General features: G+C 43.1%; 2 protein-coding genes across 5 annotated transcripts in view; one reads left to right on the top strand and one right to left on the bottom strand.

Annotated features, from left to right (window-relative positions):
- Nucleotides 1-21543, bottom strand: part of grid1b (glutamate receptor, ionotropic, delta 1b) — a 503970-nt gene that overhangs the window by 3774 nt on the left and 478653 nt on the right. For 2 of the 4 annotated variants that reach the window (XM_082151397.1, XM_082151398.1), the window contains exons 14-16: nt 10447-10613; nt 7410-7650; nt 5662-5800 (exon numbers count right to left, since the gene is read on the bottom strand). In XM_082151397.1, coding sequence (XP_082007523.1) covers nt 5662-5800; nt 7410-7650; nt 10447-10613 — 547 coding nt within the window. Of the gene's footprint in view, nt 1-5661; nt 5801-7289; nt 7651-10446; nt 10614-21543 lie in introns of those variants that run through there. The other 2 variants (XM_082151400.1, XM_082151399.1) reach the window with 2 other exon arrangements.
- ccser2b (coiled-coil serine-rich protein 2b) overlaps nt 1-21543 on the top strand; it is a 435236-nt gene that overhangs the window by 218097 nt on the left and 195596 nt on the right. The gene's annotated exons all lie outside the window — the stretch shown is intronic.

Here is a 21543-nt window from a genome sequence, read left to right as displayed (position 1 = left end):
CTAGGTAGGTGATATGTGATTACTCACTGCTCCAAGTCAGAGATGACCCCCAAATATTAATGATACCATAAACAAATATGTTTACATATGCACCAATTATGCAATTTTCCATTAATATGACTCTTATTAAGAATTGTGGTGGTTTTTACCAATTATTTGCTTGTACCACAAAGTAAACCACAAAAAATAAAACTTACATTTACGTTATGAAAATAAAAAAGTAAGTACTATAGTCAACAATTGAAGTGGATCAAAACCTTTAAAAGTTATTCATGAATTTTGAACAATACCCATTCTTGTCTTAGGACAACTTTGATGAATTTTTTTTTATCCACTTCAGATGTTGACTACTGTAGATTGAAGTTTTCTCTGTTCTTGTTTTTGACTTAAAATATATTTGTAGCACACTTATTTAAGCACAATTATTTTCTTACGCCAGTGGTGTCAAATTATTATTCACCTCAGTTTAAAACATCTACTGTAGATTATAATATCTAGAATACATTGTATGATATATGGGGTAAAGCGAAATGGAGCACATTGGATTTATTAACTTTATTCACCAAAAATAAATTATTGTGACTAATTTTATCTGCATGTATAGTGCTTTATATTGTAGAGGAGTGGTTAGGACTAATTGCGTCTCTCCATTTATGTCTTTAAACTACTATTTGCAATGACATTGTGTTCCAGCAAATGAGCCATTTTCACCTTTTCTACAATGCAATAGTTTTATAATTTGATCAACTGTTCTTTCATATATGCATTAACTTGTAAATATACACATAAAGTATAATTTGTACCTTTACAAAATGATACTCAATATACAAAGAATTAAATGCATAATTAATATACACTGAACAAAATTATAAACGCACACTTTTGTTTTTGCCCCCATTTTTCATGAGCTGAACTCAAATATCTAAGACTTTTTCTATGTACACAAAAGGCCTATTTCTCTCAAATATTGTTCACAAATCTGTCTAAATCTGTGTTAGTGAGCACTTCTCCTTTGCCGATATAATCCATCCACCTCACAGGTGTGGCATATCAAGATGCTTATTAGACAGCATGATTATTGCACATGTGTGCCTTAGGCTGGCCACAATAAAAGGCCACTCTAAAATGTACAGTTTTATCACACAGCACAATGCCACAGATGTTGCAAGTTTTGAGGGAGTGTGCAATTGGCATGCTGACTGCAGGAATGTCCACCAGAGCTGTTGCCCGTGAAATGGATGTTCATTTCTCTACTATAAGCCGTCTCCAAAGGCATTTCAGAGAATTTGGCAGTACATCCAACAGGCCTCACAACCGCAGACCACGTGTAACCACACCATCCCAGGACCTCCACATCCAGCATCTTCACCTCCAAGATCGTCTGAGACCAGCCACCCGGACAGCTGCTGCAACAATCGGTTTGCATAACCAAAGAATTTCTGCACAAACTGTCAGAAAACGTCTTAGGGAAGCTCATCTGCATGTTTGTCGTCCTCATCAGGGTCTCGACCTGACTGCAGTTCGTCGTCGTAACCGACTTGAGTGGGCAAATGCTCACATTCGATGGCATCTGTCACTTTGGAGAGGTGTTCTCTTCACGGATGAATCCCGGTTTTCACTGAACAGGGCAGATGGCAGACAGCGTGTATGGCATCGTGTGGGTGAGCGGTTTGCTGATGTCAACGTTGTGGATGGAGTGGCCCATGGTGGCGGTGGGGTTATGGTGTGGGCAGGCGTATGTTATGGACAACGAACACTGGTGCATTTTATTGATGGCAGTTTGAATGCAGATATACCGTGACGAGATCCTGAGGCCCATTGATGTGCTATTCATCAATGACCATCACCTCATGTTGCAGCATGATAATGCACGGCCCCATGTTGCACATCCCAGTTCTTGCATGGCCAGCATACTCACCGGACATGTCACCCATTGAGCATGTTTGGGATGCTTTGGATCAGCGTATACGACAGCATGTTCCAGGTCCTTCCAATATCCAGCAACTTTGCACAGCCATTGAAGTGGGTGGAGTGGACCAACATTCCACAGGCCACAATCAACAACCTCATCAATTCTATGCGAAGGAGATGTGTTGCACTGCGTGAGGCAAAAGGTGATCACGCCAGATACTGACTGGTTTACTTTAATGACAGCAGCAACTTCATCTGTAAATGTTTGTTTCAAATCATTCTTAAAGTTAATGCATATATGAAAGAACATTTGATCAAATTATAAAACTATTGCATTGTAGAAAAGGTGAAAAAGGCTCCTTTGCTGGAACAAAATGCAATTCAAAATAGTAGTTTAAAGACATAAATGGAGAGACCCAATTATCACATACTGTAGGTCAAATCTACTGTGTTTTTTGTTTTTGTTTTTTTTGTTTCAAAACAGTATACACTTTTCTAATTTAATTCATAGATTGTTATAGTTTTTGTAACCATCCAAACTAAATACAGATTAGCTTCAGAGTCACCGACTGTCACAGGTCACATACTGTTACACCTATTTGTTAAACTCTCACAACAAAAAAGCTTTTGGGAGGGATAGGGCAGAAGTTAGATTTGGAATGGCAAAGTAATTGCACTGTGTAAATTAGTCTGTCAAGTTAGGTTGAAGAATATCTTTCATTACAAATATTTTCTAGCAGATACATGCTCCACACATTCTCACAATCCATCGCATCATAGTTCAGTACTCCTCTTTGTCTTAACTAATGAAGAATGAGGTGGAATTTTAAGCTATAATGATGTAAGATGTAATCTATGCAAAAAAATGACTTGCATTTTTTTTATCAATGCAGACTGCTACCGAAAAAAGTGAACTCAAGGAAAGGAAACTTATTCTAAACTACACACTCAATTATGTTTTTTTCCAAAACACATCTGGTTTCTGTCAGGCTATAGCCACATTTCCATTGCTTCCAATAGAGAGTTGCATGGGTACTGTGAAGAATTCAGATTATTTGGGGATGCAAGATTTTCAGATTCGATTAGCGCTTTTGGATGCGCTGAAATATGTGTGACTAGGCAGTATCTAGTCTAAGCCTCAGACGTCATGCCCACGGACTGTTGGCTGAACGTCTGATACATATGGCACACAAAATTGGAAACACTTTTTTATTTTATTTTGAAGTCATCATTTGATTGGTTAAATTCAACAGGATTTCCGGAAGATGTGTGTGTGCCGTTTTTTTACAGTCCGCCTGGAAACAAAGCCGTCGTCGCACAAAACCCCCTCATAGAAAAAGAAAGTCGTCATGTTTATATCTGTGACAATGAGCGCTTATCAGGATTAATCCTAAATGCTGGATTTTCAAAAGTATGTGAAGTTCAGGGCATAGACAGCTTTCCTGTAGCTCAGTGGTAAGAGCATTGCGTTAACAACGCAAGGTTGTGGGTTCAATCCCAGGGGATTGCATATACCTATGTATAAATGTATAGGATAATGCAATGTAAGTTGCTTTGGATAAAAGCGTCTGCCAAATGCATAAATGTAAATGTAGACTCTTAAAAATACATATTTTAAAAGTTTTGCACGGCGTTCTGTTATCGTAGGGACATCGACTTTACATTTTCATGTTCCTAAAGATGATGTGGAACACAATAAACTGTGATTGATTGTTTTACATTTCGGTCAGACATGAAAGCTGCTTTGGAGTCCAGACCTTCTGCCATCATGTCTGAAAGTCTGGCTATGCAAGACTAGGCAATATGTGACTTCCAGACCAGATGCAATGTTTTCCAAAAAAAAAAAAATTAAATAATAATAATCATGTACAAAAAGTGAGTTACCAACTCTTCTTTTGTTTAACTTTATCCTAATCACCTGCTACTAATGGAAACTGAATGGTTAAAGTTTTTTTTTTTTTTTACACAGGCACAATTAGTGTACCAAGATGCTGCTAACACACCATGAATTTCTGATACATTATGCTCACTCCAAGATTTTTGGAGGTCACATATGGAGGTCCTATTAGGGACAGACACACAAGTGTATCTATTAAATTTTCTGTCATTCCACCATAGTCAATCAGGAGATGGTAAATTATGACTTATGAATTGTATCAAAATATTCCAAAGTGTGAATCTGAGTCCTGTTTTTATTATGATATTGTGATTTCCTTGCTTCTTACACAAGAGGAGGAAATCATAAAGGTCGGAGATCTGAACGAGATCGGTCCACTGGTTAGCAGTTATGTCGTCCCATTGTGCAAAGTCCCATGACTTTTTTTGATGCGCATTGAGGAATTTATTCGATAGAATGAATGTTTCCATCGTAGTTTATGCACATTTTCTTATTGGATAAAAAAATTTATCCGCCTCAATTGAGTGCATACATTTTTTATGCAAAGTTTTAGAATTTTTGCGCAACTTGGCATTTCCATCCACCGTTTTTTTTTTTATGCTATATCCCAAAATTGACTGAATTTGTTTCTTTTGATTTTAAAAACCTTTTGATCTAAATGCTCTACCTTTAATGCTTGAACTATGTTTTGTAGATAAACATAAATTGGGTCTACATTAATTACTTTTCTAAACTAAAATTCTACATTTATTTAAAGGATGACGGATAGTGAAGGAAGCAGCCAACAAGTGTCCAGCAAACATGATAACTTAAAATCTATTTAAGCCCCAGCATGATTTTTTTAATGCGACCATTATTTTGAAATGTATCACATTATATCCATGGCAACATGTCAAGCTTGTCAAGTGACACACCACAGCCACAATAGCGCTATATCAACAGGTTTTTTTTATTTATTTTTTATTGAAAATATTGACAAACTAGTTAACTATATTGTAATTAATTTTACAATTCTCAAATATATTTCAGTAAATGTATTTTGTCATTTAAATTCCTTTATAATGATCATGTTAGTTGATCTATAACGGGTGATGGGTGCTGTCCTGTTAGTTTGCGGAATTACAACATCAATTAATCCACTTCTCCAAAAAGTCATGAAAGTAAGTAGCCGGTGAATTGTAAACTTTATAGTTACTTACACAATGTGTATCTGATATGAATCTGCATTTGTCTATCTCTGACTCAGCAAATTTTTGACTGATTGTGTATCACAAACTCTACAACACCTATTAAAAATGGAGAAGTAATAATTTTTCTCATCCTTGCTTCTTTTTGCAGGTATGCAAATGCATTGTGCATCATTTTTAACACAATTATGAGATGTTTTAAGTGTTTAGTCATTTAAATTTTATGGCGATTATATACATACATCACTGATTGATGAAAGAAATCCACACTAATTAAATCATCACTGCCACAAGTAGTGGAATTCGTATTGAAATATGTTCATAATCATGCTGCATCTGGCTTCATGCCTCGACATATAAATGGCACCAATTAAACAGCATAAGTGTTCTTAACACTCATTTTGACTGAACTGGAAAATCATTTATCATCATTAATGTGGTATTGTGCTAATTGTTTTAAAAAAAAGTTGTTCAAAGTAGGAATAGCAGGGGGGTCATTCTAAACCCAACAGAACAACAAGGAAGATGAATCTGCTAAATGAGACAACTAAAACGCAAAAAATAAATAAATAAAATAATAAAAATTATTTAATGTTAGATGGATTCTACATCTGGTCCTGTTAATTCTCAGCCAATCAAAGAAGAGGCCTACGGTTCTATTCTGACCTGTGTCAATAGCTTCTGCTTCATCCCAGTCTCTTTCTCTGTCTGTCCAAATGTCCTTGCTCCCCTCCGATGAAGCAGTAGCAATATCATTATATGTCAATGGACCAGAAACCCTTGCCAGTCTGTAATCCTTAGTAACCTGCATGAGATCATAAACAAATGAAGAATAAATGTAAAATAGAAAATATAGAGATAAATAAATCCATAAAACTTGTCCACATTGACATATACTGTAATTGCAACAGGAGGTCACACAGTAAATTACTAGGGATTATTGACTGTTTGGGGTTGGATTTATGTTCTTTTGGGGTGGCTCTTTTTTAGGATAACTGAGCAGACAGACTCATGCAAGCATCCAATTTAACCACACTTTAGTTTACGGATCCACATCAACCCTGTTTCAGTTTATTACATGCAGTTTCCATTGGCAGTGGATGAGGCTTTGGTATAAAAGAGAGGTTGTAAACTTAAGTAATTATTGAGATATTTAGAAGTAGGTGATTTGACTAGAACAGTAGATACTTAATTGCCATCTTTAAAGCATGTTTATGGATATAAAGTGTTGTCTAAAACACACACACACACACACAAAAAAAAAAACAAAAAAAAAAAAGAGAAGAGAAGAGATTACATTGAAAGGTTGCCAAATATCTAAGGAATTTTATAGTATAGAAAATTGGCTGCAGGGAATAATTTTTACTATTTTGCCACTAACAAGATGCATTCTGTAATTCTGTATATAAGGTGAAAATACCTGGCATTCATTTGCATGTTCAAATAACTGAACATGATTTAGCCCCAGTAGAGCATTCTGGAATGCAAAAAGAGCATACTATTATTACTTTGGATTCAAAGAAAAATGTAATTGGTGATATATATAAGCTCTGTTTCGAAACCTTTTGAGCTGTTGGCTCAGACAGATTTCAAAGCATCATAGGTGCCAGAATGTAAAAGCTGTTCCAAAAGGTATGATTAGATACCTCCTTTTGGCCAAAATCTAAAGCATTATTGCATTTATCATTTATAGAGATGACATTCTTAGAATGCAGTGAAACGAGCTCATTTAAAAAAAATCCATCCAAGATATCCATCTCTCGACAAGTTGAGAGAAATATTAGATATATTGCATTCAATACCGAAAAGTATCAATAAAATTACTCAATATTTGTGTGCTATATATGTTATGCTTATTAGAGTATATATATATATATATATATATATATCATTTTCTTTTTTTTTTTTTTTTATTACAAATATGCTGAATTGCAATAAGGGAATTAAATGTGACAAGGTCCAAGCTCCAAGAGCCGAACTATTGTATTGCTGCACAGATTTGGAGCCTATTTAGAGTGTTTTAGATCAATCATTGCGGTTCTATTTCAGTTTAGGATGCTACCTTGGAAGATAGTTGCCTATAAAGACAGTACACAGCAGCTCTCTAGGCTTTGAAGCAGAGCTTTTGCCTTCTGAAATGGTCTAAACTCCACATTCACACCTTGTTAGTAATTGTGACATTCTAATCCATAAAACCTGGTCAATCAAGGGCACTCTGCACACCCCAAGCAAAAATAAAATCTGTTGTTATGTTTAATGGACGAGGGACCAATTTTGATTTCATCAGGGCACACCTATAACTGTGTGTACTGGAGCTCGACTAAATCGGGGCTCGCGTCTGCTGCGGGATCCTTAAAGTAGAGTGTGGCAGTGTCCTCTCCCTGCTCTGTCTTCCGCGCCCTGAGCTCGGTCACCTCTTTGGGCTGCTCTTGCCGGCAGCGATTGCTGTTCCACCACATTTCCAGGGCGGCCACCAGACAGGCCAACAGGAGCCCCGCTGCTAGGATGCAGAAGACGCCGGCGAAGCTATGCAGCTTGAGCGAGCGACCATCCGGTTGGGCATTACTGTGGCTGTTGAGGTCGCAGCGGCCAGTCCGAGGCCACCACTTTTGTTTCAATACATCCAGGTCTCCTTTCTCCTGCAGCTCCAGAATCCTGTGAGGGATGACAACAGAGTGTACTTATTTCATGTTAAGTTTTTACATATTTCTCCTTTATTTCCTCTCAAATATTCAGAATGCAGCCTGTGTATGTTAGCCAGTTAGAAAACTTGTAGGTGCCTCTGTCAATAGCACAAGCCAATAGCAGCGCTGTTTAAAAAAAAAAGTGTTGACCAATGGCAAACGAGGGAGTGTTTAAGATACTGTTTGGAACCAGTAATTAGTGGTATTTGCCAAAACAAACATCCACCCAGAACAACCAAAATTATCTCACAGCAAAATGTAACTTTTTTAGGACAATTTCTTCTGAATTAGTTTTTCATAACAATTGGCAACCACCCAGCAACACCTTACAAACTATCCATGACACCATTGGAGCTGCAGGGCAATGACCAAGCAAACACACAGAACACCCTTGCATCATGCATGGTGAAACAACACATTTTCTTCCAATTCCGTTTTGTGCAACTAAATGCAAGTAACTTACTGCTACCTTAGTTAATGTCAACATTTGATACATGTGATTGTAATGATATAAATAGACATGGGAAGGTAAGGACATGTGTATGTAAAGAAAACAAAAAATGTCTCCCTGTTGTCACAGTTAAGGGCCCCTCTACAAATAATAAAGGTTTTTCAATTTCTTCAAATGAAAAGCGTCATCACAGAAACACGCAATGGGGCTGCCAAAAGACCATATAGCGATGGACAACAAAGCAAAATAGTCAGATGAATTCTTCACTTAAGCAGAGATGACATTATGGTTCACTGTGTAATAACCTGCAAGCTTCTTCCCAGCTGCATCAGAGTACATTTAGCCCACTGTAGCCCAAGACTGGTTGCCCACTGAAGCTAAGCAGGGCTGAGCCTGGTTAGTACCTGGATGGGAGACCTCCTGAGAAAAACCAGGTTGCTGCTGGAAGAGGTGTTAGTGAGGCCAGCAGGGGGTGCTCACCCTGTGGTCTGTGTGGGTCCTAACGCCCCAGTATAGTGATGGGGACACTATACTGTCAAAGAGCACCGTCCTTCGGATGAGACGTAAAACCGAGGTCCTGATTCTCTCTGGTCATTAAAAATCCCAGGATGTCTTTCGAAAGAGTAGGGGTGTAACCCCGGCATCCTGGCCAAATTTGCCCAGTGGCCTCTGTCCATCATGGCCTCCTAATCATCCTCATATACTGATTGGCTTCATCACTGTCTCCTCTCCACCAGTAAGCTGGTGTGTGGTGGGCGTTCTGGCGCAACATGGCTGCCGTCGCATCATCCAAGTGGATGCTGCACATTGGTGGTGGTTGAGGAGATTCCCCCCTTCTATGTAAAGCGCTTTGAGTGCCGAGAAAAGCGCTATATAAATGTAATGAATTATGAATTATTATTATTACATTTCCACCAGTCGCCCTAGGCCTGTTTTTTTGTTGTTGAAATTTTTGCCATTCTTGGTTTGGAATTGGGGAACAATTTCACAAAAAAAATTTAAAAATAAAAAAAAATTATAATAATTATAATTATAAGATTATACAAGATCTTGCAGTTATTAGTAAATGGCCTACAAATGGCCTTATTTTTTTAGATCAAATATAATGTTACAATATGCCTTTTCTATTGAGATAAGAATGTTACGTTTTTATCTGCAAACATCACAAGTGTTAGGTATTGCTAGTGGTTGGGTCATGTTAACATATTCTAGAAAGATCAATAATGAGTGAGAGAGAAAGCAACAGAAGATCACTACACAGCTTTATGAAATCCAGCAGCAATACAATTTTACAGTCTTAATTAGTTACAAGTGATTATGTGCAGCTTTAGACAGTCTGCTGGCATCTGTTACATTCACAAAGGGATCAATTTGTAATGAGTCTAAAACTAAACCCAAGAAACAACAGTCAAATCAAAGGTTTGTGTGGAATAAAGAATGGCTGTGAATTGTGGGAGATTCAAAGCACCTGTGAAATAGCAAGTCATTTATTTGGTATTTGGAATAATACCAATAATATATAATAAAAAATACAAAATAAAAATCATATTTCTGCAGAACATGATATGTAACCCTGGACCACAAAACCAGTCACATGGGTCATTTTTTTAAAATTGAGATTTATACATCTTCTGAAAGCTGAATAAATAAGTATCCCATGGATGTATGGTTTGTTAGGATAGGACAATATTTGTCCGAGATACAATTATTTGAAAATCTGGAATCTGAGGGTGCAAAGAAATCGAAACATTGAGAAAATCGCCTTTAAAGTTGTCCATTTATGTACGCGATTGTGCTGCATCCACTCACAACAATAAATGTTTATATATTTATATTTACAAAATATCTTCATGGAACATGATCTTTACTTAATATCCTAATGATTTTTGGCATAAAAGAAAAATCGATAATTTTGACCCATACAATGTATTGTTGGCAATAGCCACAAATATACCTGTGCGACTTATGACTGGTTTTGTGGTACAGGGTCACATATGGCTTTCTTGAACACATACAAAACAACAACAACTGAAAATAATATGTTCTCTCATTAAATAAGAAATGAGTGGAATAATGTGGGATATTTTGTTTTGTTCATGTTTTACATGTTTTTCCAGTAGCTAGAGTACAAACTCTTCACCATACAAGTTATTAAATTCTCAGAAGCATGGTCAACTCGTAATAATTATGACAATAGCTTTCACAAACTCCAGTCCAGAGAGTGCCTGACTCCTACATACTCTATACACCATCTGCATGTTATTCTTTAAAGAGATAAAAAATATATAGTTTAGTTGGGAGACAGGTAATACGCACTTTTGGGAGATGAGGTCTCGATAAGGACTCCCATGTTGCATGGCTATGCCGTAGCCTTTGCTGCTCATGCTGTTGCCGGATACAGTGATGGTGCAATCGTCATCTGTCAGTGCCGCATACTCCACCACAGCCATGTCCCACAAAAATGCATAAGGTCCTTTTTTGGCCTGCAGATAAAAGATATAACTTCATTTAGAGATTTCTGACAACATGCTCAAATAATCATCTTTTAAGGGTGTACAGTCTAACATTGCAGTCTAAAGGCCCATTCACGGCAAGAACAATAACTATAACGATAACTATATTACTATTAACCCAATATGAGATAACTGTTTATTATAAATGCATGCTGCAGTTTTATAGTTGGGTGTTCTCTTACGAGAGGTTCTCTCGTATTGCGTAAGTTAGCTTACGCTACGGGAAAGTCATCTTTTCTCGAGATCTGAAGCCAAAAAATTATCCTTAATTTTTATAATTTTGTCAACGCAGTGCAGCAGCACGCAGACCTAGGGCAGGCTTACTAGCGTGCCCATTGGCTGCCCTGCGGCAACTGCAGCAGCCTATCGCTGAGCCTTAGACGTGACGTCACGTCCAATGAGCGCGCTTGGCGCGCCTCATGCGTCACAGCCCGCGAAAGAGGGGGTGTGGCTTAGCGTATACAAGCGAGGCTCAGAGGCTGCTTCACTGATTTCTGTCTCTTCAGCGACGCTCTCCGCATCGCTGGACTCTGAGGAAGCCGCCGCCGTTGAAACAAGCGACCAGCACGTCGAGGATATCAGCCTGAGGAAGCCGGCCGTCTTCGCCGCCTTCAGCCTTCCCTGCCTGCTCCACTATCCGGCGGATTATATCCTTCGTTGCTAGGTGTTGTGTGTGTTTGTGTGTTCGCCCCGCGACACACTGCATCTAAAAGAGCGCGAGGCGTTGTTGCAAATGCCTCGCTCCCCCTGTGGCTCGTGCAGAGCCCCACTCAGCGACAGCGACCGCCATGTGATCTGCGCTCTCTGCCTGGGCCTCGACCACGCAGCCCTCGCCCTTACTTCGGGTGGCTGCGAACTCTCCGAGGAGATGCCGATGTCGACCCTGCGGGCTCGACTCGCCTTGTTGGACCCTCCTCCTACCTCCGGACCCGGATGCAGTAGCTGAGCGCTCGCCGGAGCCCCTCCCGCGAGCCTCGCTATCTCCTTCTCCCCCCCACCTCCCGACGCGCAGCGGCCGGCTTTTGCCCGCACTGCCGTCGCCTCAGGGGATGAAGCAGACAACGCTGCTATCATAGACAGCTGCTTACCCCCCTCTGTCAAGCCGCGCAAATGGCGCCGCTCACAAGGGATGTCAGAAACGGACGGTCTCGGGCTATAGCTTCCTTTACGTCACTGGCGAAAGGAGAGACGAGTGTTTAGCCCCACCAGGTCGGACTAACCTCCATTCTCACAGATTTCTCAGTCCCCTCCTAAGCTCAGGCGACTGGAAATACATATATTGCAGTAAACGAGCCTGTTTTTTATACACGCACGCCTGCAAACAAACGCTGACGCAAAACATAACGCTCCTTCCCGCGCTCTCCCTCTCTGTTCGAGCCGCGCAAACAGGCGCCGCTCACAAGGGATGTCAGAAGTGGACGGTCACGGGCTAGCTTCCTTTACGTTATAAGAAAGCTACCCCGCGTCTCGGTCGCGCGCGTCACTCACCTCCATTTCTTACACATTTCTCAGTCCCCTCCTAAGCTCAGGCGACTGGAAATACATATATTGCAGTAAACAAGCCTGTTTTTTATACACGCACGCCTGCAAACAAACGCTGACGCAAAACATAATGACGCTCGCTCCTTCCCGCGCTCTTCCTCTCTGTTCGAGCCGCGCAAACAGGTGCCGCTCACAAGGGATGTCAGAAGTGGACGGTCACGGGCTAGCTTCCTTTACGTTATAAGAAAGCTACCCCGCGTCTCGGTCGCGCGCTTCACTCACCTCCATTTCTTACACATTTCTCAGTCCCCTCCTAAGCTCAGGCGACTAGAAATATCAATATTGCAGTAAACGAGCCTGTTTTTAATACACGCACGCCTGCAAACAAACGATGTCACAGCACATGATGACATCTTCCCGCTCTCTCTCCCTTTGTTCGAGCCGCGCAACTGCGCCGTTCTCAAGGGATATCAGAGCGTATGTCACGAGCGACGCTCTGTCATTTGCTCGCGCTAACTGAAAGCTTATGTGTGCCCCTGTGGCTCAGTGGCAGAACATTAGGCTTTCGCGCCAGAGACCCGAGTTTGAATCCGGCCCTGGCGGCAGAGAATTATTTTTTTTTCTGTTTGCTTCTCCGAGCTCGCGGCCAGCTTTCTTACATACAGAAAGCGAACCCGCATCTCGCACCCTCCCGCTCACAAGGATGGTGCTTGAGTATTTATGAGCCATCAAAGCGCCCAGCTCTGTCAGTCCCCTTAAAAGAGGCTACTGCAGCAGCTTACATCGCAGCCAACGAGCCAGTAACACAACTCGCTCGCCTGCACACAAACGCCGTTTTTAAGGCGGCCCAGATAAATCTCATAAAGAGTATAAATTCGGGTTGTCCGGCTCACGCCGAAGGTGTCATAAGTGTAGAAAATGTGCCCACACCCTCGTGCTCACTGCTACACACAAACACGGTTCCCCTGGTAACGCGCTCAGAGTGCACTCTCATAAATCGGGCACGCGCCGCTCGAGTGATAAGCGTAGAGAATGTGTCCACGACTCTGTGCCCACACCTACCCACTGCCCGCTCTGCCACACAGTTACCCCGGGTTGCAGACCCTCTAAAGCGCTCAAACACTGGCCGTGTGACAAATGTAAGCCCTGCGCCCGCTCACGAGTGCGCGCACTTACTAACAAACACGATACCCCTCATGCCGCTCTCGCGACACGGGTTTTTAACAGCGAAATGTGCCCCATCCATAAAGATCGAGCCGTCATACGCTGTACAGCCAGTCACTACTGTCTACCAGCCCCCATGTTCAAGCACCGGCGGCGTGCGCGCCGCCCCATCTTCTCTGATACAGGTTCCCCATCTTGCGCAGTGCGGCGATCTGAACCCAGAGACCATTCGACCCCTAGCTATGCGTGCGGAAGCATGGGAAGCTATCCAGGGCATGTCAGAATGGGTGCTGAACACTATAGAACACGGCTAAGACCTATTTTAGATCTGAGACATTTGAACAAAGCCTCATGAGACGGCCGTTCGAAATGATCACAACCAGACAAATCCTCGCGCAAATTCGCCCAGGAGACTGGTTTATCTCTCTCGATCTGAAGGACGCGTACTTTCAGATCCAGATAACACCCTGTCACAGGCCATTCTTGAGATTCGCCTTCGACGGTCGGGTATATCAATACACAGTCCCGCCGTTCGGCCTGTCTTTGGCACCCCGTACATTTACGAAGTGCATGGACACGGCTCTCGCTCCCCTCAGAAGACGGGGAATGCGTATACTGAACTATCTGGACGACTGGCTTATTCTGGCGCAGTCAGAGACAGAGCTTGTGTCTCACAGAACAGTGCTTCTCAGCCACTTGGAAAACCTGGGTCTCTCGGTTAACTGGACCAAGAGCTCATTATCGCCCCGCCAGTCAATCTCCTTCTTGGGATAGAACTGGACTCGGTGGCTATGACGGCCAGATTATCGGAGCAGCGCGCGCGCCGCATCCGTCATCTCGCCACATCCTTCCAGGTGGGCAGCCAGGCTCCGCTGAGGACATTCCAGCGAATCCTGGGGCATATGGCCTCAGCTGCAGCAGTGCTTCAGCTGGGCTTACTGCGCATGCGCCCGCTTCAACGCTGGCTGAAAGCGCGCGTGCCTCACCGAGCCTGGGCGGCCGGCGACTCGCGAGTCAGGGTGAATCAAGGCTGCATTTCAGCCCTACAGCCCTGGCTGGCAGCCGAATGGTATCGCACGGGAGTGACGATGGGAGCGATCTCGCACCAGAAGGTTGTCTCGACAGACGCTTCCAACCAAGGTTGGGGAGCGCTCTTCGAAGGCAGACCGGTCTATGGCCGCTGGTCAGACCAGGAGAATCTCCTTCACATAAACTGTCTAGAGATGCTCACGGTCGAGAAAGCGCTCAGGCACTTCCTCCCAGTCCTCCAAGGTTACCATGTTCTAGTCAGCACGGACAATACATCAGTAGTGGCCTACGTGAACCGCCAGGGCGGCGTCAGATCCAAAATGCTCTGCATCCTGGCGGAACGCCTCCTCGTGTGGGCTCAGCACTCACTGCGCTCGCTGAGAGCCGCGCATGTGCCTGGGCACCTGAACGAGGGTCCCGACAGACTGTCCAGGGACAATGTTCCCCCTGGGGAGTGGTCCTTGCATCCCCAAACAGTCCAGTCACTGTGGCGCCGTTTTGGCAAAGCGAAAGTCGACCTCTTTGCGTCAAAAGACAACGCTCACTGCCCAAAGTTCTTTACGAAGAACGAGGATGCGCTGGCCCAGACCTGGCCTAGCGGCCCACTATATGCCTTCCCGCCGGTCATCTCTGTTGCCACAAGTCATCAGGAGAACCAGGGAAGCGCGCCACACGGTGCTCCTCATAGCCCCGTACTGGGAGAACCAGACTTGGTTCCCGGAGCTAATACAGCTGGCAGACACAGTCCCCTGGCCGATTCCGGCGAGAAGAGACCTTCTCTCTCAAGCCCACGGCTCGATCTGGCATCCCCATGCAGAGCGCTGGTCTCTGCATGTATGGAGACTCAACGGATACCCGTTGACCTGCCAGAAGGGGTTGTGAACACGATCACCCAGTCTAGAGCCCCCTCTACGAGGCGGCTCTACACGTCTAAATGGTCTGTGTTTAAAAGTGGTGCACTGCCAAGGGGCTGGATCCACAAGCATGTGGGGTATCGCAGGTATTGGTTTTCCTTCAAGAGCTGCTGGACACGGGCAGGTCCCCTTCCACGCTCAAAGTCTATGTTGCGGCCATCTCAGCTTTTGCCGGTTCGGCGCTGGGCCGCGCATTAGGAAGGAACGAGTTCGTCACCCGCTTCCTTAGGGGAGCCAGGAGGATGAACCCCCCACGACCCCCCTCGGTTCCTATGTGGGATCTTTCGCTGGTCCTAGAGGCCCTGAAAGCGCATCCCTTTGAACCCATAGAAACTGTGGATATGAAATACCTCACGCTCAAAACCGTTTTTCTGATAGCTCTGTCTTCAGTCAAACGTGTGGGAGACCTTCACGCGTTATCCGTTAACGCTGTGTGCCTCGAGTTCGGACCTAATGGCTCGAAAGTCATTCTTAAACCGAGGCATGGTTACGTCCCCAAAATATTGGGCACTCCCTTCAGAGCACAGGTCATTTCTCTCTCAGCCCTGCCGCCTTCCGGCAGCGAGGTCGATGGTAATCTCCTCTGCCCGGTCAGAGCGCTGAGAAATTATGTCACACGCTCCGCCGCTATCAGGCGCTCGGAGCAGCTTTTCGTTTCGTTTGGTGGGCGCACCAAGGTCTCGCCGCCTCGAAACACAGCCTGTCCAGATGGATAGTGGACGCTATCGCAGCTACTTATGCGTCTAAAAACCTGCAGTGCCCTCTGGGCATCAGGGCTCAATCCACCAGAGGCATGGCCTCTTCGTGGGCTTGGTCCAGCGGAATTTCCATTCATGATATTTGTACAGCGGCGGGCTGGGCCTCCCCCTCGACATTTGTTATGTTTTACAACCTGGAAGTTCCTGCCTTGCAGGCGAAAGTTTTATCAGTCTAAGTCACGCGTAGGCCGGCCCACTGTCTGTGTGCGGGCTACTGCGGTTGATTTAGCTCTCCTGGTTGAGCTGCATTATACAAGGGTTTATCAGCTCAGACCGGCCGTGCCGCTCTGAGCGCCCTAGTGTGTGCTTATGTACTGCGCTAGCCATTCTATTGGCCACCCGGTTCCCACGCATCGTGTTCCCCGGACTTCCCCTGGGACTCATTTAGTGGATGCTGGGCGCGCACGCCGTTGACAAGGGAGTTCCCGTAGCGTAAGCTACGCAATACGAGAGAACCTCTCGTAAGAGAACGTAATCGGTTACTAACGTAACCTCGATTCTCTCTAGAAGAGGGAACGAGTATTGCGTAACCCGCCGTGCTCGCGCCACGAGCTAATTCGCTTCTGCGACAGAAACCAGTGAAGCAGCCTCTGAGCCTCGCTTGTATACGCTAAGCCACACCCCCTCTTTCGCAGGCTGTGACGCATGAGGCGCGCTCATTGGACATGACGTCACGTCCAAGGCTCAGCGATAGGCTGCTGCAGTTGCCGCAGGGCAGCCAATGGGCACGCTAGTAAGCCTGCCCTAGGTCTGCGTGCTGCTGCACTGCGTTGACAAAATTATAAAAATTAAGGATAATTTTTTGGCTTCAGATCTCGAGAAAAGATGACTTTCCCGTAGCGTAAGCTAACTTACGCAATACTCGTTCCCTCTTCTAGAGAGAACCGAGGTTACGTTAGTAACCGATTACGTTTTCTGATTGGCTGTCAATGTTTTTATCATTCATCAGCGGAAACAAGCTTTTGTCTTTTGTTATTGTCACAGGCCAGGGTGGGGACAGAGCCCGGTGGTCCACCACCCGCACCACTACCACTCTGAGGAGCTACACCACGGGGACACCACGAGACAGGACACAAGATAAGATAAATCAAGTGACTTTATTGGATATTAAAACATACTTAAAATGGCATCAGCATGAAAAACTGAATGAGAACTAAAACTCTTTTCTTCAGAGCGACCAGGGGACTCAGGATACTCGGCGCCCAAGGGTCCTCAGACGAGCAACCCCGAACAGCGGGAGGAGCAGGCTTGCTCTATTTCTTCAGAACAGCGGTAAGACACAGAGTACTCTGAACATGAGGATCTTCAAGTCGATAACTCAGAGCAGCGTGAGGGACTGGCTTTCTCTGTTCCCTCAGGACAGCAGTAGAACTCAGAACACTCGGGACACAAGGACTCTTCAAGTGAGTAACCCAGAACAGCGTGGACGACTGGCTTTCTCTATTCCCTCAGGACAGCAGTGGAGCTCAGGAGGTAGCAGTCTTCAGGTGAGTAGCCAGAACAGCGGGAGGAGCTGGCTTGCTCTGTTTCTTCAGAACAGCGGTAAGACACAGAATACTCTAAACATGAGGATCTTCAAGTCGAATACCCAGAGCAACGTGAGTGACTGGCTTTATCCGTTTCCTCAGGACGGCGGTGGAGCTCAGAATACTCAGGATACAAGGACTCTTCAGGTGAGTAACCCAGAACAGCGTGGACGACTGGCTTCCTTTATTACCTCAGGACAGCAGTAGAGCTCAGGACACTCGGACTAGGAGGGTATTCAGGTGAGTACCCCGAACGGCGGGAGGAGCTGGCTTGCTCTGTTTCTGCATAACAGCGGTAAGACACAGAATACTCTGAACAGCGTGGACGACTGGCTTCCTTTATTACCTCAGGACAGCAGTAGAGCTCAGGATACTCGGACTAAGAGGGTCTTCAAGTCGATAACTCAGAGCAGCATGAGTGACTGGCTTTTATCTGTTTCCTCAGGACGGCAGTGGAGCTCAGAATACAAGGACTCTTCAGGTGAGTAACCCAGAACAGCGTGGACGACTGGCTTCCTTTATTACCTCAGGACAGCAGTAGAGCTCAGGATACTCGGACTAAGAGGGTCTTCAAGTCGATAACTCAGAGCAGCATGAGTGACTGGCTTTTATCTGTTTCCTCAGGACGGCAGTGGAGCACAGAATACTCAGGATACAAGGACTCTTCAGGTGAGTAACCCAGAACAGCGTGGACGACTGGCTTTCTCTATTCCCTCAGGACAGCAGTAAAGCGCAGGAGGTAGCGGTCTTTCAGGTCAAATAACTCGAGGCGGCGTGGGAGACTGGTTTTCTCTGCTTCTCCAGGATGGGGGTGAATGGGCACCTGCACACATCTATACACAGTCAAATTTTAGAACGTTTCCCAAGCCCAGTGGGCTGGACATCCCCAGGAAGGATTTGGAGCGGCAGGGTATATCAAACTTCCTCACACTTGTGCATACATTAATCACTCCACAATTCCTGTTTTTATCCCCTCTAGAATTACCGTCGTAATCGCCACCATCATCCACTCTGATTCGATGCAGCTGCCGCTAATTTCCCTTGTTTACTTTCCCGGTCGGCCATGACGGGCGAACCGGAACCGGAACCGGCCTGGTGTTCGCCCGGAAGTGCTCCCCAAGGGAAACACACACTGATTTCTTGGTTCCGCCTTCGTCACCCGGTGACATTATCATTATAGCTGTGGTGTCGACTTCCCTATTCTCACTGAATTAGAACTATTATTAAACATGTATAGTTATAGTTATCTTTATAGTTATATTTATTGTTTTTGACTAGTTACAGTTATAGTTATACTAGACTGTTATAGTTATTGACTGGTAGGCCTTACAATGGATCATTATACGTTCTATACTCAAAAGTTTTTATTGTTTAAGTGTTTCATCATTGAAATCACACTCTGGAGGCTAATCTTGACTAATCTATTGAGTTATTTTTTCATTAAAAGGTGCTTCATTGATCTCAACCTGCCCTCATTGGCTGATTCAAAGGATTTAACATTCTCAACTCATTAGGCACTCTAAAAGTTTCTTCCTCAAACTCTTCAGTCTTCCTCTTTTCAAAGTCGTCTTCTTTGATTTTCTCAAGGGTGGTGCTAGGATTCCACTGAAATTTCTTTAGAAAAAAAAAAAATATATATATATATATACACACAAAATGCATTTTTATGGCTATACAAGCTAACACAATCATTTTTAAACCAGGTTTTCATGTTTTATGGGGACTTTCCATAGATCATCATGCCTACTGCATATAACTGTTTTATCCTTTAACCACAAACCTATCCCTAAACCTAACCATCACAGAAGATTTTCTGCATTTTTAGATTCTATAAAAAACCTCACTTAGTATGATTTACAAGCTGTTTTCCTTGTAGGGAACAAAAATATTCCCACAACGTAGGGTTTAACAGAACCACCCGTACACACACACACACACACACACACACACGTGACGTACACACACAAACACACGTACGCATGCACGCACGCACACACGCACACGCACACACACACACACACACACACACACACACACACACACACACACACACAGGGATTTCGGATATTGCCATCTTTGTAGGGACATTTTGTCCCCATAATGCAGGGTTTACCTGGACCACACACACACAAACACAACACACACGTTGGGTTTCCATGTTTTATGGAGACTTTCCATAGACATCTTCGCTGCATCAGAAGTTGACATTATGGAAACACCTCTGTGTGACTGCGTCTTGAAGCATGTGTGAAATCAATTCAATGACATGGCAATATGTCATGCTGTAGCGTGTTAAGTCATGACCAAACAATGTCAGCTTCTGTGGCTTCAGCAAGCGCTGTGTGTGAATTGTCTGTCCCATTTATTGTTTGTTTGTCCCGTTGTTCACTATATATATATATATATATATATATATATATATATATATATATATATATATATATATATATAGCAAACAGCAATTTAAATCGCTGCTCATGCTACATCATGGGTGGGGATACACACAATTTGTTGATGATGTGTTGATGTTATGTTGTTAAACTGTATATTCTATTTCTATTCACACACACACACACACACACACACACACACACACACACACACACACACACACACACACACACACACACATACACGTCTATATTACTAACAGGGGACTATCGCTCTACACTGGCCAAGAGGGGACTAGTGTTTCTGGTCATTTTGAAGGAACAAAAATGACATACAAAATTTTCTTTTAAGCTCTTTTTTCATAATATAACTTCAAATATGCATTTTTTTATTTTAAAAAAAACATGCCAAGTGGGGACCTGAAACTCTGAACGATCTCTATCTATACTAGTGGGGACTTGATAGCCTACAATGGAGCTGTGTGTGTGTGAACAGTGAAGTGAACTGGCAGTGAAGTCTGCCTTCATTATGTAACTCTCTCTCTCTCTCTCTCTCTCTCTCTCTCTCTCTCTATATATATATATATATAATATATATATATATATATATATATATATATATATAACCTATCAGTTATCAAAAAAATTTAAATACGATTTGTTTTAGGAAAGACCATTTAAATCTACAACGGGGTAAAAAATACAGACGGCCCGACGGCAACAGTTCAAAAGCAGAGGCGAGAATATCCTCTTATCATTCATAATATTATTTTTCTTATTTAACGCTCTCTCTTCATAGATACTTTCTATGCTTGGTTATGCAGTCCCTAACAATTTACTTGTTACTACTTTTCTTAATAATTTCTTCTGTACCTCAGTAGCAGTTCCATACCAACAAATAATACAGAATATCATAACACTTTCAATGAAAGCACTATAAAACATCAGAAGCTTTATGTTGTGGACATTACAGCAAAGTTATTGCTTTAAGAAATTCATTCTCTGTTGTGGCCTATTAATTAAAACATAATTTCTACTCTAATAAAATCAATAGACATGTCCTTATTTTTCTGTTTCCTTTGTTTCTAGGATGTTGATGTACAGAGATATTCAGTGTTTGAAATATTGCTCAATTTAAATGCAACCAAACATATGTCGTTCGTTACCATCCAACAGTGGACCTTTCTTTAAGATCTAATTCAAAACTTTTGAGTTGACTTGCTGCATCTGGTCATTTTGAAGAAACAAAAATGAAATCATTTTTTTCATAATATAACTTTAAAAAAAAAAAAAAAAAAAAAAAATAAACATGCCAAGATTGAATCTCAACTCTGAACGATCTCTACCTATACAACAGTGGACTCACAATAGCCTGCAATGGAACTGTGTGTGTGTGTGTGAATAGTTAAGTATGTCTTTATTTTGTAACTATAAGTTATATATATTTACATATAGGCCTTCATAGATACTTTCTATGCTTGGTTATGCAGTCCCTAACAATTTACTTGCCATTGTTATGTGCCATTGCACTCACACATACATGTCTATATTACTAACAGACCAATGTCACTCTACACTGGCCAAGTGAGGACTCAATGAACGATGTCTATCTATACAAGAGAGGACTTGAACAGTGT

The sequence above is a fragment of the Leuciscus leuciscus genome (assembly GCF_965113295.1).
Source record: "Leuciscus leuciscus genome assembly, chromosome: 21".
Classification (NCBI taxonomy): domain Eukaryota; kingdom Metazoa; phylum Chordata; class Actinopteri; order Cypriniformes; family Leuciscidae; genus Leuciscus; species Leuciscus leuciscus.
This window is presented reverse-complemented; position numbering and strand designations above follow the sequence as displayed.